Below are 16884 nucleotides of genomic sequence, written 5' to 3'. Positions count from 1 at the left end.
TTAGGGAGATGCTGGAGTCAATCATGAAAGATGAAATAGCGGCACATTTGGATAGCAGTAACAGGATCGGTCCGGGTCAGCATGGATTTACAATGGGGACATCATGCTTAACTAATCTTCTGGAATTTTTTGAGGATGTAACTAGAAAAATGAACAAGGGAGAGCCAGTGGATGTAGTGCACCTGGAGTTTCAGAAAGCATTTGGTAAGGTCCCACATAGGAGATTAGTTGGCAAAATTAGAGCACATGGTATTGGGGGTAGATGTGCTGACATGGATAGAAAATTGGTTGGCAGACATGAAACAAAGAATAGGGATTAACAGGTCCCTTTCAGAATGGCAGGCAGTGACTAGTGGGGTACAACAAGGCTTGGTGCTGGGACCGCAGCTATTTACAATATATATTAATGATTTCAATGAAGGAATTACATTAGCAAATTTGCAGATGACACAAAGCTGGGTGGCAGTGTGAACTGTGAGGAGGATGCTATGAGAATGCAGGGTCACTTATTCTTGAAGATAGCGGAGTCTGGGGATATGGGGAGAAGGCAGGAACGGGGTAATGATTGTGGATAATCAGCCATGATCACATTGAATGGCGGTGCTGCCTCGAAGGGCTGAATGGCCTACTCGTGCACCTATTGTCTATTAACACCACCTTATTAAATACTCTATCTTCTTCCTGTACTTTGTCTCATTATTACATAGAAACATAGAAATTAGGTGCAGGAGTTGGCCATTCAATATGATCGAGCCTGATCATCCAACTCAGTATCCCGTACCTGCCTCTCTCCATGGCCTCTGATCCCCTTAGCCACAAGGGCCACATCTAACTCCCTCTTAAATATAGCCAATGAACTGGCCTCGACTACCCTCTGTGGCAGAGAGTTCCAGAGATTCACCACTCTCTGTGTGAAAAAAGTTCTTCTCATCTCGGTTTTAAAGGATTTTCCCCCTCATCCTTAAGCTGTGACCCCTTGTCCTGGATTTCATTGAGTGATTGAGATATGGACCACTACAGTGATATTATCTGTAAACTTGTAAATAGAGTTGTAGCTGAATTTGGCCATCACCTGTGAGTGTGTAGGGAGTATAGTATGGTGCTGAGAAAGTATACGTGTAGGACACCGGTGTTAATAATTATTGTGCAAGTCGATATTTAAGACCCTGGGTCAGGATTGAACAGGAAAGATTGCCAGTATATAGTTGTACAAGAGATGGTGGGAGGATGGTTGGGACAGAACCTGGCAGGTGATTGGTGGAACCAGTTGGCAGAATGATGGGCAGGTGGGGGAAGGGGATGAGAGAGATGAATAAAAGGATAAGAAAGGCAGGTGAAAGAATGTGTTGGAGGAGAGCTCAAGGTGTGGTTTACCTGAAATAAGAAAATGTAATCGCCGTTGGGTGTAATATGAGATGTTGTTCTTCCTATTTATATTTGGTCTCTGTAACAATGGGGAAGGCTGAAGGCATACATAACAATGGGAGTCTTTAATACCTCAACTCTATTCTATTCCCCTTTCCAGTCCCTTCCCATGTACATCCAGGACACCTCACATGCTCTTCACCACTTTAATAATTATCAATTCCTTAGCCCCTGCTGCCTCATCCCTACCATGGATGTCCTGTCATTTAAACTTCAATTCTGCACCAGGAAAACTGCAAGGAATTCCAATTCTTCCTTGAGCAGAGATCCAATCAATTCCCCATAACTGATACCATCTTTTGCTTGCAGAATTTGGCCTTGCCCTCAACAACTCTTTTGATAACTCTATATTTCTCTTGCCTTCTTCAAGTTTGAGGTGTAGCCATGGGGCTCCAGCAATGCCTTTCTTCGTTGATTACGTTGAACACTCTTTGATCCAATAATACCCCCAACTCTGTCTCTGTTACATTGATGACTGCATTGGGGCTTCCTTCTGTACCCATGTAGAACTTGTTGATTTCTTTAACTTCCACCCTGCCTTCAAATTCAGTTAGACTATCTCTGACAACTCTCTACACTTCATGTTCTTTGTGTCCATTATAGTGGACAGACTGACTCCCACATTTCTGTGGCTACACCTCCTCCCACTCTGCCTCGTGCAACGATGCCATCCCTTACTGCTAGTTTCCCCATCTTCCTTTTTAGTTCCTCCCCTGTCCCCTTCTGCTGTTATAGATGGAGCCTTTGTCCGTGTCTCCCCTGGTTCCTGCAGTTCTACTCACTCCCAACCCCCTCCAAGACAGAACATGGATAGTCATAGACATTCAGCATGGAAACGGGTTATTCAGCCTAACTTGCCCATGCGGATCAAGATGCCTCATCCACGCTAGTCCCACCTGCCTGCGTTTGGCACGTATCCCTTTTAAACCTTTTCTATCCGTCCACCTGTCCAAATGTCTTCTAAAGTGTTCACATAATTCACCATAAAATTGGTGTTTAATCACAAATAAAGGTCTTGAATTTCAGTTGTACTTTAAAAGCATGCAGTAAATTTCTGTTTCTGATGCTAGATTTATCTATTTACCTTGTAACATGTTAAAATCCGACTATGGGTCGCTGAGTTAACATACTAGCACATGTTAAGTTGGAAAGGGTCCAGTTAAGATAATGCCTGTCCTTGTACAAATTTAAGATTTATTTTTCTCCTCTCTTCACCTTGGGTTCTTCTGCCATTTTGTACTGGATCGCTGCCTTAAAATCACAGTCGGAAACCACAGAAACAAACCATTTGGCCTACCATGTCTGTGCTAGCCAGCAAGCACTCATTCACACTAAGACTACTTTTAAGACCCCTTGCATCCTCATCACCTCCCCCACCTCTAATTTTGTTGCCACTTCCCTACATTACGGATGCCTTGCATGAAACTACAAGTATGTCTTTGGAATGAGGGAGGGAATTGGAGCACCCAGGAAAACATCATAGGAAAATGTGCAAATTTCACAGACAGCATCCAAGGTCAGCATTGCCTGGGTCTCTCGAGCTGTGAGACTGCAGTGTTAACTGCTACACCACTGTGTTGTCTTGATTGTTTCTGATAATAGAACCTCCGTTTTCACTTCCTGTTTGAAAACATGTTGAGTACATTTGTTAAATATCCTTTTAACCTACCATATTCTGAAAAGTGCTGCCTTGGCTTCTCAATCTCTGCATAACTGAAATTCCACATCCTTTAGTATCATTTTAAGGAAACAGCTTTGTGCCTTTTAAAAAAAAATAAGGGTATTGGTACTCCTGAACAATGTAATGTGATCTGCTATTGTTTATTAATGACATTAAAAGATAGAGGGGACTTAATAATGAAAGTTGTATTTTGAATAGTTTTAAATGTTTCAGTTAAATTCAATGACATGTATGACCCAGAGGTTATTTGGATATCGCAGTTGTACACAAATCTCGGTGAAGTAACTCTCCACATCTCACCTGTGTAAGCTCAGGGTCTGTAGCTCTTCCAGACAGTGGGTTTCTATCCAGTGTAACTACCAATTTTCTTAGCACCAACGTTAAAAAACTGGGTGGAAAGGTAACTAAAATATTGATTATTTCCATTTTTGTTATGAGTGAACATATTATAAATTTTGAGCTGGTTGTAGCTAAAAAAATATTTACTGCTTAGTAAACTCTTTTTTTTCTTTCAGTTTTGCAACGACACATTGAAGAATAGGTCTTTGTCTCTTCAAGCCAACTATAAACTGAAGGGCTGAAGTATTTGGAATGAATCGTCTTGAAATCTAGTGGGGGAAAATGAGTGGTTCAAAACCTGATATTCTGTGGGCTCCACATCATGTGGACAGATTTGTTGTTTGTGACTCAGAACTTTGTCTTTATCGGACTGAATCAGTTGGAAATTTCGAAGTTAAGGCTGGTTCTTTGAGGCTATCGGAGGACACCACAGCCACGTTGCTCGCAATTAATTCTGACACGCCTTATATGAAATGTGTGGCTTGGTATCCTAAATATGATCCTGAATGTCTCCTTGCTGTTGGACAAGCCAATGGGCGAGTTGTGCTTACTAGCCTTGGTCAAGATCGCAATTCTAAATTCAGAGATTTGATAGGAAAAGAATTTGTTCCTAAGCATGCTCGTCAGTGTAATACACTAGCTTGGAATCCTGTGGACAGCAACTGGCTTGCCGCTGGACTGGATAAACACAGGGCAGATTTCTCTGTACTCATCTGGGATATCAGCAGCAAATACACACCAGAAATTGCTGTACCAGCAGAGAAAGTTCGACTTTCTGCTGGTGATACAGATGCTGGACTTGTTGTGACAAAGCCATTGTATGAACTAGGCCAGAATGATGCAAGTCTTTCCCTTTGCTGGCTCCCAAGAGATCAAAAGCTGCTTTTGGCAGGTATGCACCGAAATCTTGCAATCTTTGATTTGAGAAACACCAGCCAAAAGATGTTTGTCAATACAAAAGCTGTTCAAGGTGTAACAGTTGACCCTCACTTCCATGACCGCGTGGCATCTTTCTTTGAAGGACAGGTGGCAATCTGGGACCTGCGGAAGTTTGAAAAGCCAGTGCTGACATTGACCGAACAACCCAAACCACTAACAAAAGTAGCTTGGTGTCCAACCAGAACTGGTTTGCTGGCCACATTGACTAGAGATACTAATATAATTCGTCTGTATGACATGCAACATACGCCAGCACCCATTGGGGATGAAACTGAGCCTACCATAATAGAAAGGAGTGTTCAGCCCTGTGAAAACTGCATTGCCTCATTTGCATGGCATCCAACAAATCAGAACCGCATGGTTGTTGTGACGTCGAACAGGCTGATGTCAGATTTCACTGTCTTTGAACGAATATCGTTGGCGTGGAATCCAACTACTACTTTGATGTGGGCATGTGGCAGACACTTGTATAACTGCAGTGAAGAGGGAGAAAGTAGTTCTGGCGAGAAGGATGTTGCCACAAAAATGAGACAGCGTGCACTGTCAAGATATGGTCTTGATATGGAGCAAGTGTGGAGAAATCATTTGTTGGCCGGAGATGATGACCCTCAGCTAAAATCATTATGGTATACTCTGCATTATATCCTTTTGATCAAGATTCTTATTAGTTTAAGAATGATTTAATCAAAGATTAAAATATAAATTATTGTTCTAAATCTTGCAGTAATATTTAAGGGCAAACCTGCAGTACTGACTTACAGCCTCCCATCTGCTTCATTACTGCATTGGATCTCATCCCCCTGCCAATCTTGTTTAAGCTGAACTAGATAGCATGCCTGCCATGATATTGTTTTCCCTCTAGTTCAGGTGCAACCAGCTGCATCTTGTATAGGGCACTTCTGTGCCAGAAGAGGCCTAAAAATCTAAATCCTTGCCCCCTGCACCAACGGCACAGTCACACATTAACCTGTCCCATCTTCCTATTCCTACCCTCACCTCCATTTGGAGATTGCTACCCTTTGAGGTTCTTTTTAAAGTTTTGCCTAATATTATTTACTCTATAGGACCTTATCCCCTTTCCTACCCATGTAATTTGTACCAACTTGCACAACTACTTCTGGCTGATCACCCTCTTCCATGAAAATGTTCAGCAACCACTTTGATTCATCCTGGGCTCTGGCACATGGGCAGTAACCATCCAGCAGTCCCGTTTGCTGCCACAGAATGTCTGTCTGCCCCCCCTAGCTAATGAGCCTCCTATCACTCTAACTCTCTGACTACCCTGCTGTGCCTGACATGGTTGCTGCTGCTGCTGCTCTCCTCTGGTCATTCTCTTCTTTACCCCCACCAATAGTATCCAACAGTATTGTTTTTTGAGGGGAATGGGATGGGGCTTCCTGCACTCTGCCTACTCCCTTTCCTGGTATTCACCCATCTACTTTTTGCATGGACCTTGCGTGTAACCACTTAACTCCTATCTATGATGCTCTTGGTTTCCCTGATGATACTGAGGTTGTCCAGCTGCAGTCCCAGTTCCCTCACATAGTCAGTTAGGAGCTGCAGTGAATGCACTTCCCACAGGTTTAGTCCTAAGGGACACTGACAGTCTCTGATTTTTCACACCCCGCAAGAGGAATATACCAATTCCCTAACCGCCATTACGACTGGTGTGAGACAAAGTAATAGTTGCACAAAGCAAAGTGGCCCTTGCCTTATCTTGCTGTCGCCCTCTGCTCTGTTTCGTGGCTGAAGCTTCACAAGACAGCCTCAGTGCTTGCCCTCAGACATAGCACTTGGACGTCAACACACTTGCTCCCAACAGTCTACTCCACTAGTGCCCACCTTCCTTTTATACACCACTAGGATCAGTCACTCCAGGACACTAACTGCTGCTTATGGGCAGAATAACCCACATATGATAAGGCCTGGTTCTTTTAATGCATTGTCATATAATAAACATCTTGTTTGCACTTCAGTCTGCACTAGTAATATTTATACTTTAAAAATGAAACATAGATATTGCAATATGCATTTCTAAAGAGATTTAAAAAAAATATGAAAATAGTTTTAAAACTTTAGTAGCATAATTTTTACATCATCCATCAGGAAAAGAGAAATTGTGGTTTCTGGTGGAGCACTGAGAACAATTTCTCCATCGCAGTATTAACTTTCACTATAAAATTATAGAGAATAATTTTCACTTGTTGAAACAGTTCCCAACAGCATGTATATCTGCATCTAGTTATTGTAAAAATACTTCAACGTTTAATTAACCTTAGACTTTGATTATGATCACGTAAAGGTGATCATGTATCACCACTGGGTGGCGCCCGTAATGGCCGCATCGCTAACAGTCTGTCTCGTTCCTTCTCCGTTTATATTATTTTAAGTATGTCTTAAATGTGTGTTTCAATGTTTCTTGGTATGTTTTATGTGGGGGAGGGGGGAAATCGGGGGAAACTTTTTCCAGTCACTTACCTCGACGGAGATGCGGTTTTTCTCCGTGTCGCATCTCCGTCCACCATGTGGCCTAACAACGTGGAGTGGTGCGGCCTTTCCTGAAGACCGGCCCGGAGTTTCAAGCTGCCGGTGTGGACTAGCCATCCCATCCCGGAGCCTGCGATCCTTTGCCGAGGATCGTCAGCGAAAGTGCTCCGACTGCGGGGCCTGTGGACTTTTAACACCTCCGGTAAGAAGAGGCCGACTCGGGAGCTCCATCGGGAGTGTTCCGATCCGTCCCGACACTGGAGTTTTGATCATTCCAACGCGAGGGCTTGAACATCGTACTGTCGGCAGCGGCAAGTTCGAAGGGTTCGGCCCCAACCATGGGTGAACAAAGGAGGAAGATGATTAAACTTTATTGCCTTCCATCACAGTGAGGAGTGTTGATTCCACTGTGGTGGATGTTTATGTTAAATTTTATTTTATGGGACTATGTATTGTTGCTTTTCACTTGGGATGGCTGTATGGTAACTCAAATATTACTGTACCATACTTGGTGCATGTGACAATAAATGTGAACTTGAAATGATTATTTTATATTACAACATTTTTGTAGTTATTAAGTTCAAAAAGAAAGATAAATAAATTCAGCTTGTACTGCCTTCTACAAACTTGGGGCATGTTAAAGTGCTTTATACCTGGTGAAGTGCTTTTGAATTGTAATAATTTAAAACCTAATTTTCGCTCTAAAAGAGATTGAACAAAATGAAATATACAGTGACTTTGAGCTGAATTGAAGCTGATGTGTTGACCATCAGGTACTGATTAACGAGAGCTGCAGCTGTTTGATGACCGAAGTGTTGATCATAGGTTTGGATAAGGGAATGCTATGCTCAAATTGTGGGAAATGTTATTCATGGTTGCTGAAGGGCATAGATTTTTAATTAGATTTTTACTATTGAACCATGCAAAAAAAAAATTGCAGCCATTTTTTTTCCTTCATGTTGCTTTCCTAAACTTGTGATCACTCATGAAACAATATGCTGAAGATGCAGAACAGAAATCATCTGTGAACAAAGTGCCTCTTGTGTACTCTGGCATTAAAACTATTTTAAAATCAAGTGCCGGTGAGTATGAATGAATCCATTTACAACTTTTAATTCTGTGCAAATGTTGTGGCCTCATGTTCCAAGTTATTTTCCATGTTCTTTGAGATCTGACTTAATAACAATGAATGATAAAGGATTATGTATTATTTATATTGGATGAGGTATTTAAGCACAATTAGCCTGAAGAAGAGTCCTGACCAGAAATGTCACCTATCTATGTTCTCTAAAGATGCAGCCGAACCAGTTGAGTAACTCCCAACACTTTGTATATTTTTTGTAGGCCAATAACTGCAGTTCCATGTTTCTGCAAGGTATTTAAGCAGTCGGTCATTCCAGAGACTGAAACAATTTGTATTTGCATGTTTCAATGTCCTTTTCTTTCAAAACCTGTTTTCCAAGGAAAGGACATTGCAATAATCAGATTCTATTAGAAAAGCATGAATGTATTTATTTTGTATGAGGCATTTAAAGCATTGTGAAGCACCCTTATTTTATTCATTTGCGATTACTCCATTACCAGAGAGAAAAACCGAGAGTTATAAACACAGCTGGCTTGGATCCGATCGGCAGACAGGTGTTATCAGATACCAGAGTGAGGAACGATGTTTGGCTCTGCAACTTTGTGGCTGGATTCAGAAGGGTCCGGATATTGATGTAGATCCTTTCCTGAACTCATTGGAACAAGGAGAAGAATGGGAACGAGCTGCTGCTGTTGCACTTTTTAACCTTGACATCCGAAGAGCAATAGAGATTCTTAATAAGGGAGCTGCTTTAGGGAAAGGTATACTATTTTTAAAATATTGTTTGAAGTACTTTAATCGCTAAAATGTTGCTATTAGATATGTTGTGCTTTCCTCTCATTCAGTGAGAAGAAATGAGAATTATTATTTATTTGTTTCGAGTAAACAAATGAGAAAAATGCAGAGTAAACACTCCTTTTGTGTATGAAGAGCTTTAAATTACAAACCTTCTTAAACTTTTGGCTTACTATTTTCATAGTTTTTTCAATGTAATTGACCAAGTTATATGTATTCAGTAATTTTATGTCCATGTTCCATGGAATCTAAATTGAGCTTCATATACTGTGGCTTGCAAAAGTTTCCATACCCCTTGAACTTTTCCACATTTTATCACGTTACAACCACAATCGTAAATGTATTTTATTGGGATTTTATGTGATAGACCAACACAAAGTGGTACATAATTGTGAAGTGGAAGGAAAATGATACATGGTTTTCAATTTTTTTTTTCAAATAAAAAACTGAAAAGTGTGGCGTGCAAAAGTATTCAGCCCCCCTGAGTCAATACGTTGTAGAACCACCTTTCGCTGCAATTACAGCTGCAAGTCTTTTGGGGTATGTCTTTACCAGCTTTGCACATCCAGAGACTGAAATTTTTGCCCATTCATCTTTGTAAAATAGCTCAAGCTCAGTCAGATTGGATGGAGAGCGTCTGTGAACAGCAATTTTCAAGTCTTGCCAGAGATTCTCAATTGGATTTAGGTCTGGACTTTGACTGGGCCATTCTAACACATGAATATGCTTTGATCTAAACCATTCCATTGTAGCTCTGGCTGTATGTTTAAGGTCGTTGTCCTGCTGGAAGGTGAACCTCCGCCCCAGTCTTAAGTCTTTTGCAGACTCTAACAGGTGTTCTTCCAAGATTGCCCTGTATTTGGCTCCATCCATCTTCCCATCAACTCTGACCAGTTTCCCTGTCCCTGCTGAAGAAAAGCATCCCCACAGCATGATGCTGCCACCACCATGTTTCACAGTGGGGATGGTGTGTTCAGGGTGATGTGCAGTGTTAGTTTTCCACCACACGTAGCGTTTTGCATTTAGGCCAAAAACTTCAATTTTGGTCTCATCTGACCAGAGCACCTTCCTCCACATGTTTGCTGTGTCCCCCACATGGCTTGTGGCAAACTGCAAACGGGACTTCTTATGGCTTTTTTTCAACAATGGCTTTCTTCTTGCCACTCTTCCATAAAGGCCCGATTTGTGGAGTACACGACTAATAGTTGTCCTGTGGACAGATTCTCCCACCTGAGCTGTGGATCTCTGCAGCTCCTCCAGAGTTACTTGGTTGCTTCTCTGATCAATGCTCTCCTTGCCCGGCCTGTCAGTTTAGGTGGATGGCCATGTCTTGGTAGGTTTGCAGTTGTGCCATACTCTTTCCATTTTCGGATGATGGATTGAACAGTGCTCCGTGAGATGTTCAAAGCTTGGGATATTTTTTTATAACCTAACCCTGCTTTAAACTTCTCCACAACTTTATCCCTGACCTGTCTGGTGTGTTCCTTGGGCTTCATGATGCTGTTTGTTCACTAATGTTCTCTAACAAACCTCTGAGGCCTTCACAGAACAGCTGTATTTATACTGAGATTAGATTACACACAAGTGGACTCTATTTACTAATTAGGTGACTTCTGAAGGCAATTGGTTGCACTGGATTTTATTTAGGGGTATCAGAGTAAAGGGGGCTGAATACTTTTGCACGCCACACTTTTCAGTTTTTTATTTGTAAAAAAATTTGAAAACCATGTATCATTTTCGTTCCACTTCACAGTTATGTGCCACTTTGTGTTGGTCTATCACATAAAATCCCAATAAAATACATTTACGTTTGTGGTTGTAACGTGACAAAATGTGGGAAAAGTTCAAGGGGTATGAATACTTTTGCAAGCCACTGTAATCGGTTCTAAATATTGTACTGGGAAAACAGATTTACCCACAAATCTGGCCCCAATTCAAAATAATGGGAATGTTTGGGGTTTTTGCCATTTGTCACTGAAGAAAATCTACAAATTAAATTGATGTTTGTAAGTTGCCAAGAGACACTGATGGCGGCCTAGAGAAAGTATTTAATGTAATATGAAAATACTGAACTAATGCAGACTTGCAAAAGGTTAGACATGTATGTCCTTTTCATTAATTCCAATTCAGTTTGCTTGTGGATGTTGGACTATTTGGGGGATAAATGGATTTTGGGGTGTATTGATAGAATGGCACCAGATTACCTTTGGTACAACAGTTAGTATTTTGAATGCACATTATAAACAACACATTTTGTTTCATTATGTGGCATAAAAAATTGGACTGCTTCATGTGGGGTCAAAAAAATGAGTTGTGCTTATGTGTAAACCTTTAACTATAACTTCATTTTGCACAATATTGCACTGATCAACCCAAATATTCAGAAACTGATAATATGTATCAGTAATATGCTCCACATATTAAATTATTTACATTCAAATCGAGTGATTATTAGATTTTCTTGGGTTGTTGAACTGAAGTCAGAGTAGATTTGCGATATAGATTTTTGTTACGTGGGATTTAAACCCTATGATCTTCTGGTTAAACGAAGACTAATACACACTTTCATTAAAAAGTACTCTGATGAAAATATTAATTCCCATTAATCTGAAAATGTGCCATTTTTATAACAAAAGTTTGTATCTTGAGAAGTTGAAAGTAGACAAATCTCCAGGGCCTAATGAGATATATCCGAGGACATTTTGGGAAACTAGAGAGGAGATTGCAGGAACCCTGGTTGAAATTTACGAGTCATCTTTAAATACAGGCGAGGTGCTGGAAGACTGCAGGGTGGCAAATGTTGTGCCCCTATTCAAGAAGGGCTGCAGGGAAAATGCTGGGGATTGTTGTAATTCCGGTTCCTAAATTTACATCCTTAGTCTGGTTCAGTCAAACACCGAATACGAGCACTGGAAATCCAACTCCCTTTTATTACACAATACCAATATTATAATTACTTGCATAAGCACCTTGATAACAATAGCCTCTTTGTTATCAAATGTTGGATAGGCCTCAATCCATTTGCTGAATACATCAACAATCACAAGTACATACCTATATCTTTGGCACTTCTCTAGCTCGATGTAATCCATTTGAAGAGTTTCAAAGGGACCCTTGGCAAAGGTGTTCTTCCATCCTCACAACCCACTCCTTTCCCAGAATTATATTTCTGACAAATAATACAGCAGCTACTCACTTTCTGGGCCAAAGTTTATAATCTTGGATGCCAACAAGTAGCCGAAAGAGCATCACCAATTGCTCTTGCACTACAGTGAGTCGCGAAATGCATACACTCCACAACCCAAACTGCAAGAGGAGCTTCTTCCTGCAACTGAATAATTTCCTGGATGGTTGGCATTGGCTTTTCCGAGGGAGACTTGTTACATTAACTTTTTATCTGCCTCATCATCTTTCGTTCCTGGGATACCTCCTTTGCTGCTTTGGTCAGCACAACAATTCCCTATGTCTATTGGTGTCTGGCCCTTTGTGTGAGCACTACACTTCATTACTGAAATTTGCCTGGGTAGCAGCAGAGCCTGTAATAAATCAGTCACCAATTGCTTATGAGATATTTGAGTTCCTGCTGAGGTTAGGAATCCTCTATTCCTCCACAGCTGTCCAAAGCCATGTACCAGTCCGAATTCATATCTAGCATCTGTATATATGTTTACTTTCAGATCTCTTCCAACAATACATGCTCTGATTAAAGCGAACAGCTCAGCCTGTTGGGCTGAAAAGGGTGACTGAAAGGCAGCTGCCTCTACATGTTGTTTCAATGGGTACTGCTGTATCGAAGGCAGTGTTACTGGAGAGCTACCTGGATGGGATCAATGCCAGCACATCCTACCTGAGTTGCGTCTTCTGCCCACACTTGTGTGTCCACATACTCACATCCCTCACTCCCCAGATACTGGCGTAACTGGGCAACAACTGTCCTCTGGGTCTGGTAAAACTCAACAGCACATTGGTTAGACAAGCTCTGTTCTTCATATATATTTGGATCTGCCTGATCAATTGCTTTCTTTACCGTTGCTCCCAAGCCCTTTGCACTTTCTGGAAAATTCACCTTCCTCATTATGTGTGGAGCAACCTTTGAAGCTCGTTTCCAGAAATCTAGGAGTATCTTAACGTACTCTGCAGTTCCTTCTTGTCCTGTTACCTGTGCCAAAATTCACATTCCATTTTTTTTCCTTCTTGAGGTCTGAAAAAGGTTTATAATTCTTTATTTTTGCCACCTATCATAGGCCAATGTGATATGAAGCTCATCTTCTAAGTCTAAGGACCACCATTGGGGTGTAACTGTTGAACGGCACTGCCTTTCGGGAGCCCATGGGGTTACTATTATTCCACCGTCGCTGCTTTTAATTGAAATGCACAGAGCAAATCTCTAGCCATTAAATTGCAATCCAATCCAGTTGTTATTACGTATCTGTTTTATTGCCTTTCTTCGATACACCAATTGACTTGGAGATGGGACACTGGCAAACTTGTCCCTGAAACCCGGACAGGCTCTGAACTTCACTTGACTTGGGAAGGTTATAAATTAATTGAAGGGATGACATGGATGCCACTGTATCTACCAAAAAGGTACATATCCTTCTACTCGCAATGATAGTACAGGTTCTTCACCAGATTTGCATCCATTCACCACCAAGTTAGCTAATCAGGAACGTGCAAATGGATTATTTTGAGAAGGGTGTTTGTCTTCTCTGTCCCTGATTTGTTTGCCAGTTCCTTATAACCATATAACCATATAACAATCACAGCACGGAAACAGGCCATCTCGACCCTTCTAGTCCGTGCTGAACACATAATCTCCCCTAGTCCTATATACCTGCGCTCAGACCATAACCCTCCATTCCCTTCCCATCCTTCTCTGCTCTCCCTGTTGGTCACCTCTTTCCTGTCATTTTCGTGTTGGGTGCTCCCTACTCCAGTGACCTTGTCCACAGCAAGTATAACATTGGTCTGGTCCCAATACTCTATTTCCTTTCCGGTGTCTTGGGGAAATTGGTTCTAAGGGAGGAGGGTTCATCAGGTAACCTGGATATTCTGGTTCTGGCACCCATGCCCAATCTGGCGCACCATGCCTTGCTCTTGTCTGAGGACTATTCCATAAGTCTAAATTAGATCTTGGCGCCTCCTTTTTCATTACATGTTCGGTTTTTGCCTTAATGACTGGCTGGTTCTTTTGTTTTCTAATATCTTTCTAGTGATACCTAACTGCACGGGCCATTTAACTTGCACTATTCTCTGACCAATCCATGTTGTTTGCCTTTATTGCTTCAACTACATTAGTTGGCTGACGGTTTAACAAGATTGCGCAGTACTGGGGAGAATTTGTATATATCCATATATAGTTCCTAGAAACTCATCTGTTCCCTCGCCTTTCTTTGGTCTAATATCCAGAATCCTAGTGATGCCTATTGGCTTTTGGAGGGTAGTGGCATGGGCTGTTAAAACTGTATCTTCTCTTGCATTGTTATTGGCGATTATATTAGCCAGTTTGGGTTTCCTAAAGTGGCTAGGAACCTGGTATGGTCTGTAGGAGTTATGATCTGTCGTATTACAGCCCACAAATCTCTCAAATCCACGTCATATACACGCATAGTGGTCCGGAGATAATCCACCAAGGAAGCAGGTGATTTCTTTCTGTCAGGTATTTTACTCAGTACTGCCATCATTTCATTTGGTTTCCATGGGGAGTACACATCAGTAGTTTGAAGATTGTTGGCACCAACTGCATTAGCCTGATCAAAGGCTGGGTTAGGCATCTCCCTAACTGGGAACTGGAGGCGAGATAATTGCTCTGCCGGCATGATTTTACCTATGTCTAACTCGCTCTCGATGTCCCCAGAGACTACTTCACCCTCCGATGTATCATCCTCATCACTAGGTCGGTACCTTTTAAAGGCATGTCTTTTCTCACTGGGTGGTTGTTTTATTCTCCTAGGTTTAGGTTCATAAACTGGTTCTGGTGATCGTTCTTGAACTAAGGGTGCTATTGTCTTTGTCTTGCTCCTTGTATTGAGCGGTACTGGAATACCTGTTAGTGCTGGAGGTGTTGGGGTCAAGGCAGGTGCTGCTGTCTGGGGAGCAGGTGATACTACAGGATCACCATCGGCAGGGGGTGTCAGTGTTGCTGCAGGCACAGGAGTCTGTGAGGCACATGAGGCGCTGGAGGTGGCATATAGGGAGCACAAGGGGAATAAGGTGGAGGCTGCAAACTTCTCTTAATACAAATACTCTTCCAATCTTCCAAATATTTCTTGTCTCCCCCTTCCAAACCGAAGCCAACCAACAAGTCCCTCAATTCTAATTCTACAAGTGCCACTTTTCCTTCAGGAATCCTCTTAGTCTCCCATTCCCTATGTTCTTTATAAGCACATCCACATTCCGTTTTCAAGGTATCCAGAGGTTTATTCCCTTCATCATCTTTTAATTCTATTCCAAGTTTCAAAGCTGCCTCCTGCCAATTTGCCATTATTGCAGCCTCTCTACGTTCTCTTAATCCTTCATAATATTGTCTTCACAGCACAATAAGTTCCTTTGCGGTCTCACTTTGACTATATTGCCAAATAATCCTTCAATATATCTCACGTCCTTCAGGGTTCCAACCCCTCCTTCGGGCCACAACTCATCTCCTAATTTTTTTAATTCAAAGTTCCTGAGAAATGCTTTAATCTTTCTGCCTCTTTAGAGAAGTTACTGCAAATCATTTGTAATGGGCTTTTGGGATCTGTCGCTGTGTCAATCTCAGTCTGGTTTCTCATTGTCTCTTACAAAGGAAACAATAGCTCAAGCTATTCACACTTCACCCACAAAATTCCTAAGATTGCTCACAAAACAATGGCCAAAAGTTTTCCACAGCACTACTAAGTCTCTCACAAGACAAGGAAACAAATTCCAACACCTAACAAAGTCTCTCACACAATCTATCTCCGTTCAACCGATCTATCTCCTTTCAACCGGGTACCCAAGAACCTTTCACACAAATCTTACACACAGAGATCTCAGAAATCACACAAGCTTTTAAACCGGTAAATTAAAGCGGTAAACACTCTCAGCTCAAGGTGGGGACCACCTTCTCAACAGAACAATCAAACACACTTCAGCAGCAAATCTCCTGCACTTAAACACTTGAATCCAAACAAAAGCAGTTAAGGTTGTAACACGCAAGCATAATCACACTTAAACAAGAAAAAATAAAGGTAACACATAAAATATAAGCATTCAATTAAAGTACAATTCTAATGTAAATCACACTATTTTAAATTACATTAGATCACGCTATATTAATATAGTCACGATTCAAACTACGATTGCAGCATTAATCACACAATCACTGTATTACAATTACGGAGTTATAGGGTGATTTCACCAAATGTCAAATGAGCGTAGATCCCCCCTCACGTGACCGAAAATTTTAACTGGATGACATATGTCAGTTCGGTACATGTTAGTGAATGGGGAAACACGCACTTTCCCACCCGTTAAAAACGGCCGATTTTTTAGCTGAAACTTTCTGTGCTAGTCGGGGTGACCGTGAAGCACAGCGACCTAAATTTTCAGGCAAAAAAAAAGATAGAAAGTAAGGTAATTACAAGAGGGAACTGAAGGTAGAAAACAGCGGAAGTGAACAGCCGACATTTGCCGTGGAGATATAAAGATCCAAAATTATCACGTTTGCTCGCTGAATTTCATCAAAAGTAAGTTAATAATGCCTTACTTTTGATGAAATTCAGCGAGCAAACGAGATAATTCACGATATTTTGGATCTTTAAATCTCCAGGGATCCAAGGAGAGATAGCTGAATGGATAGAGTATTGGCTTCATGGAAGGAAGCAGTGGGTGATGGTGGAAGATTGCGTCTCGGACTGGAGGTGTGACAAGTGGTGTGCCTCAGGGCTTGGTGCTAGGCCTGTTACTGTTTGTCATCTGCATCAAATATTTGAAATGAGAACATGCATGGCAAGATTAGCAAGTTTGCTGATGATACAAAAGTGAGTGGTTTTGCAGATGGTAAAGATGGTTGTGAAAAATTACAGCAAGTTCTTGATCGATTGGCCAGATGGGCTGAGGAATAGTTGATTAAATTTAACACTGAGAAATGTGAGGTGTTGCGTGTTGGGAA

General features: G+C 41.5%; 1 protein-coding gene across 1 annotated transcript in view; it reads left to right on the top strand.

Annotated features, from left to right (window-relative positions):
- The window catches only part of mios (missing oocyte, meiosis regulator, homolog (Drosophila)), a 51249-nt gene that overhangs the window by 4170 nt on the left and 30195 nt on the right, over positions 1 to 16884 (top strand). Inside the window, exons 2-4 of the mRNA XM_055662094.1 lie at positions 3622 to 5024; positions 7855 to 7953; positions 8456 to 8716. Coding sequence (XP_055518069.1) covers positions 3728 to 5024; positions 7855 to 7953; positions 8456 to 8716 — 1657 coding nt within the window. The 5' untranslated portion in view covers positions 3622 to 3727. The remainder of the gene's footprint in view (positions 1 to 3621; positions 5025 to 7854; positions 7954 to 8455; positions 8717 to 16884) is intronic.

This window comes from Leucoraja erinacea, chromosome 2 (genome assembly GCF_028641065.1).
Source record: "Leucoraja erinacea ecotype New England chromosome 2, Leri_hhj_1, whole genome shotgun sequence".
NCBI lineage: Eukaryota > Metazoa > Chordata > Chondrichthyes > Rajiformes > Rajidae > Leucoraja > Leucoraja erinaceus.
This window is presented reverse-complemented; position numbering and strand designations above follow the sequence as displayed.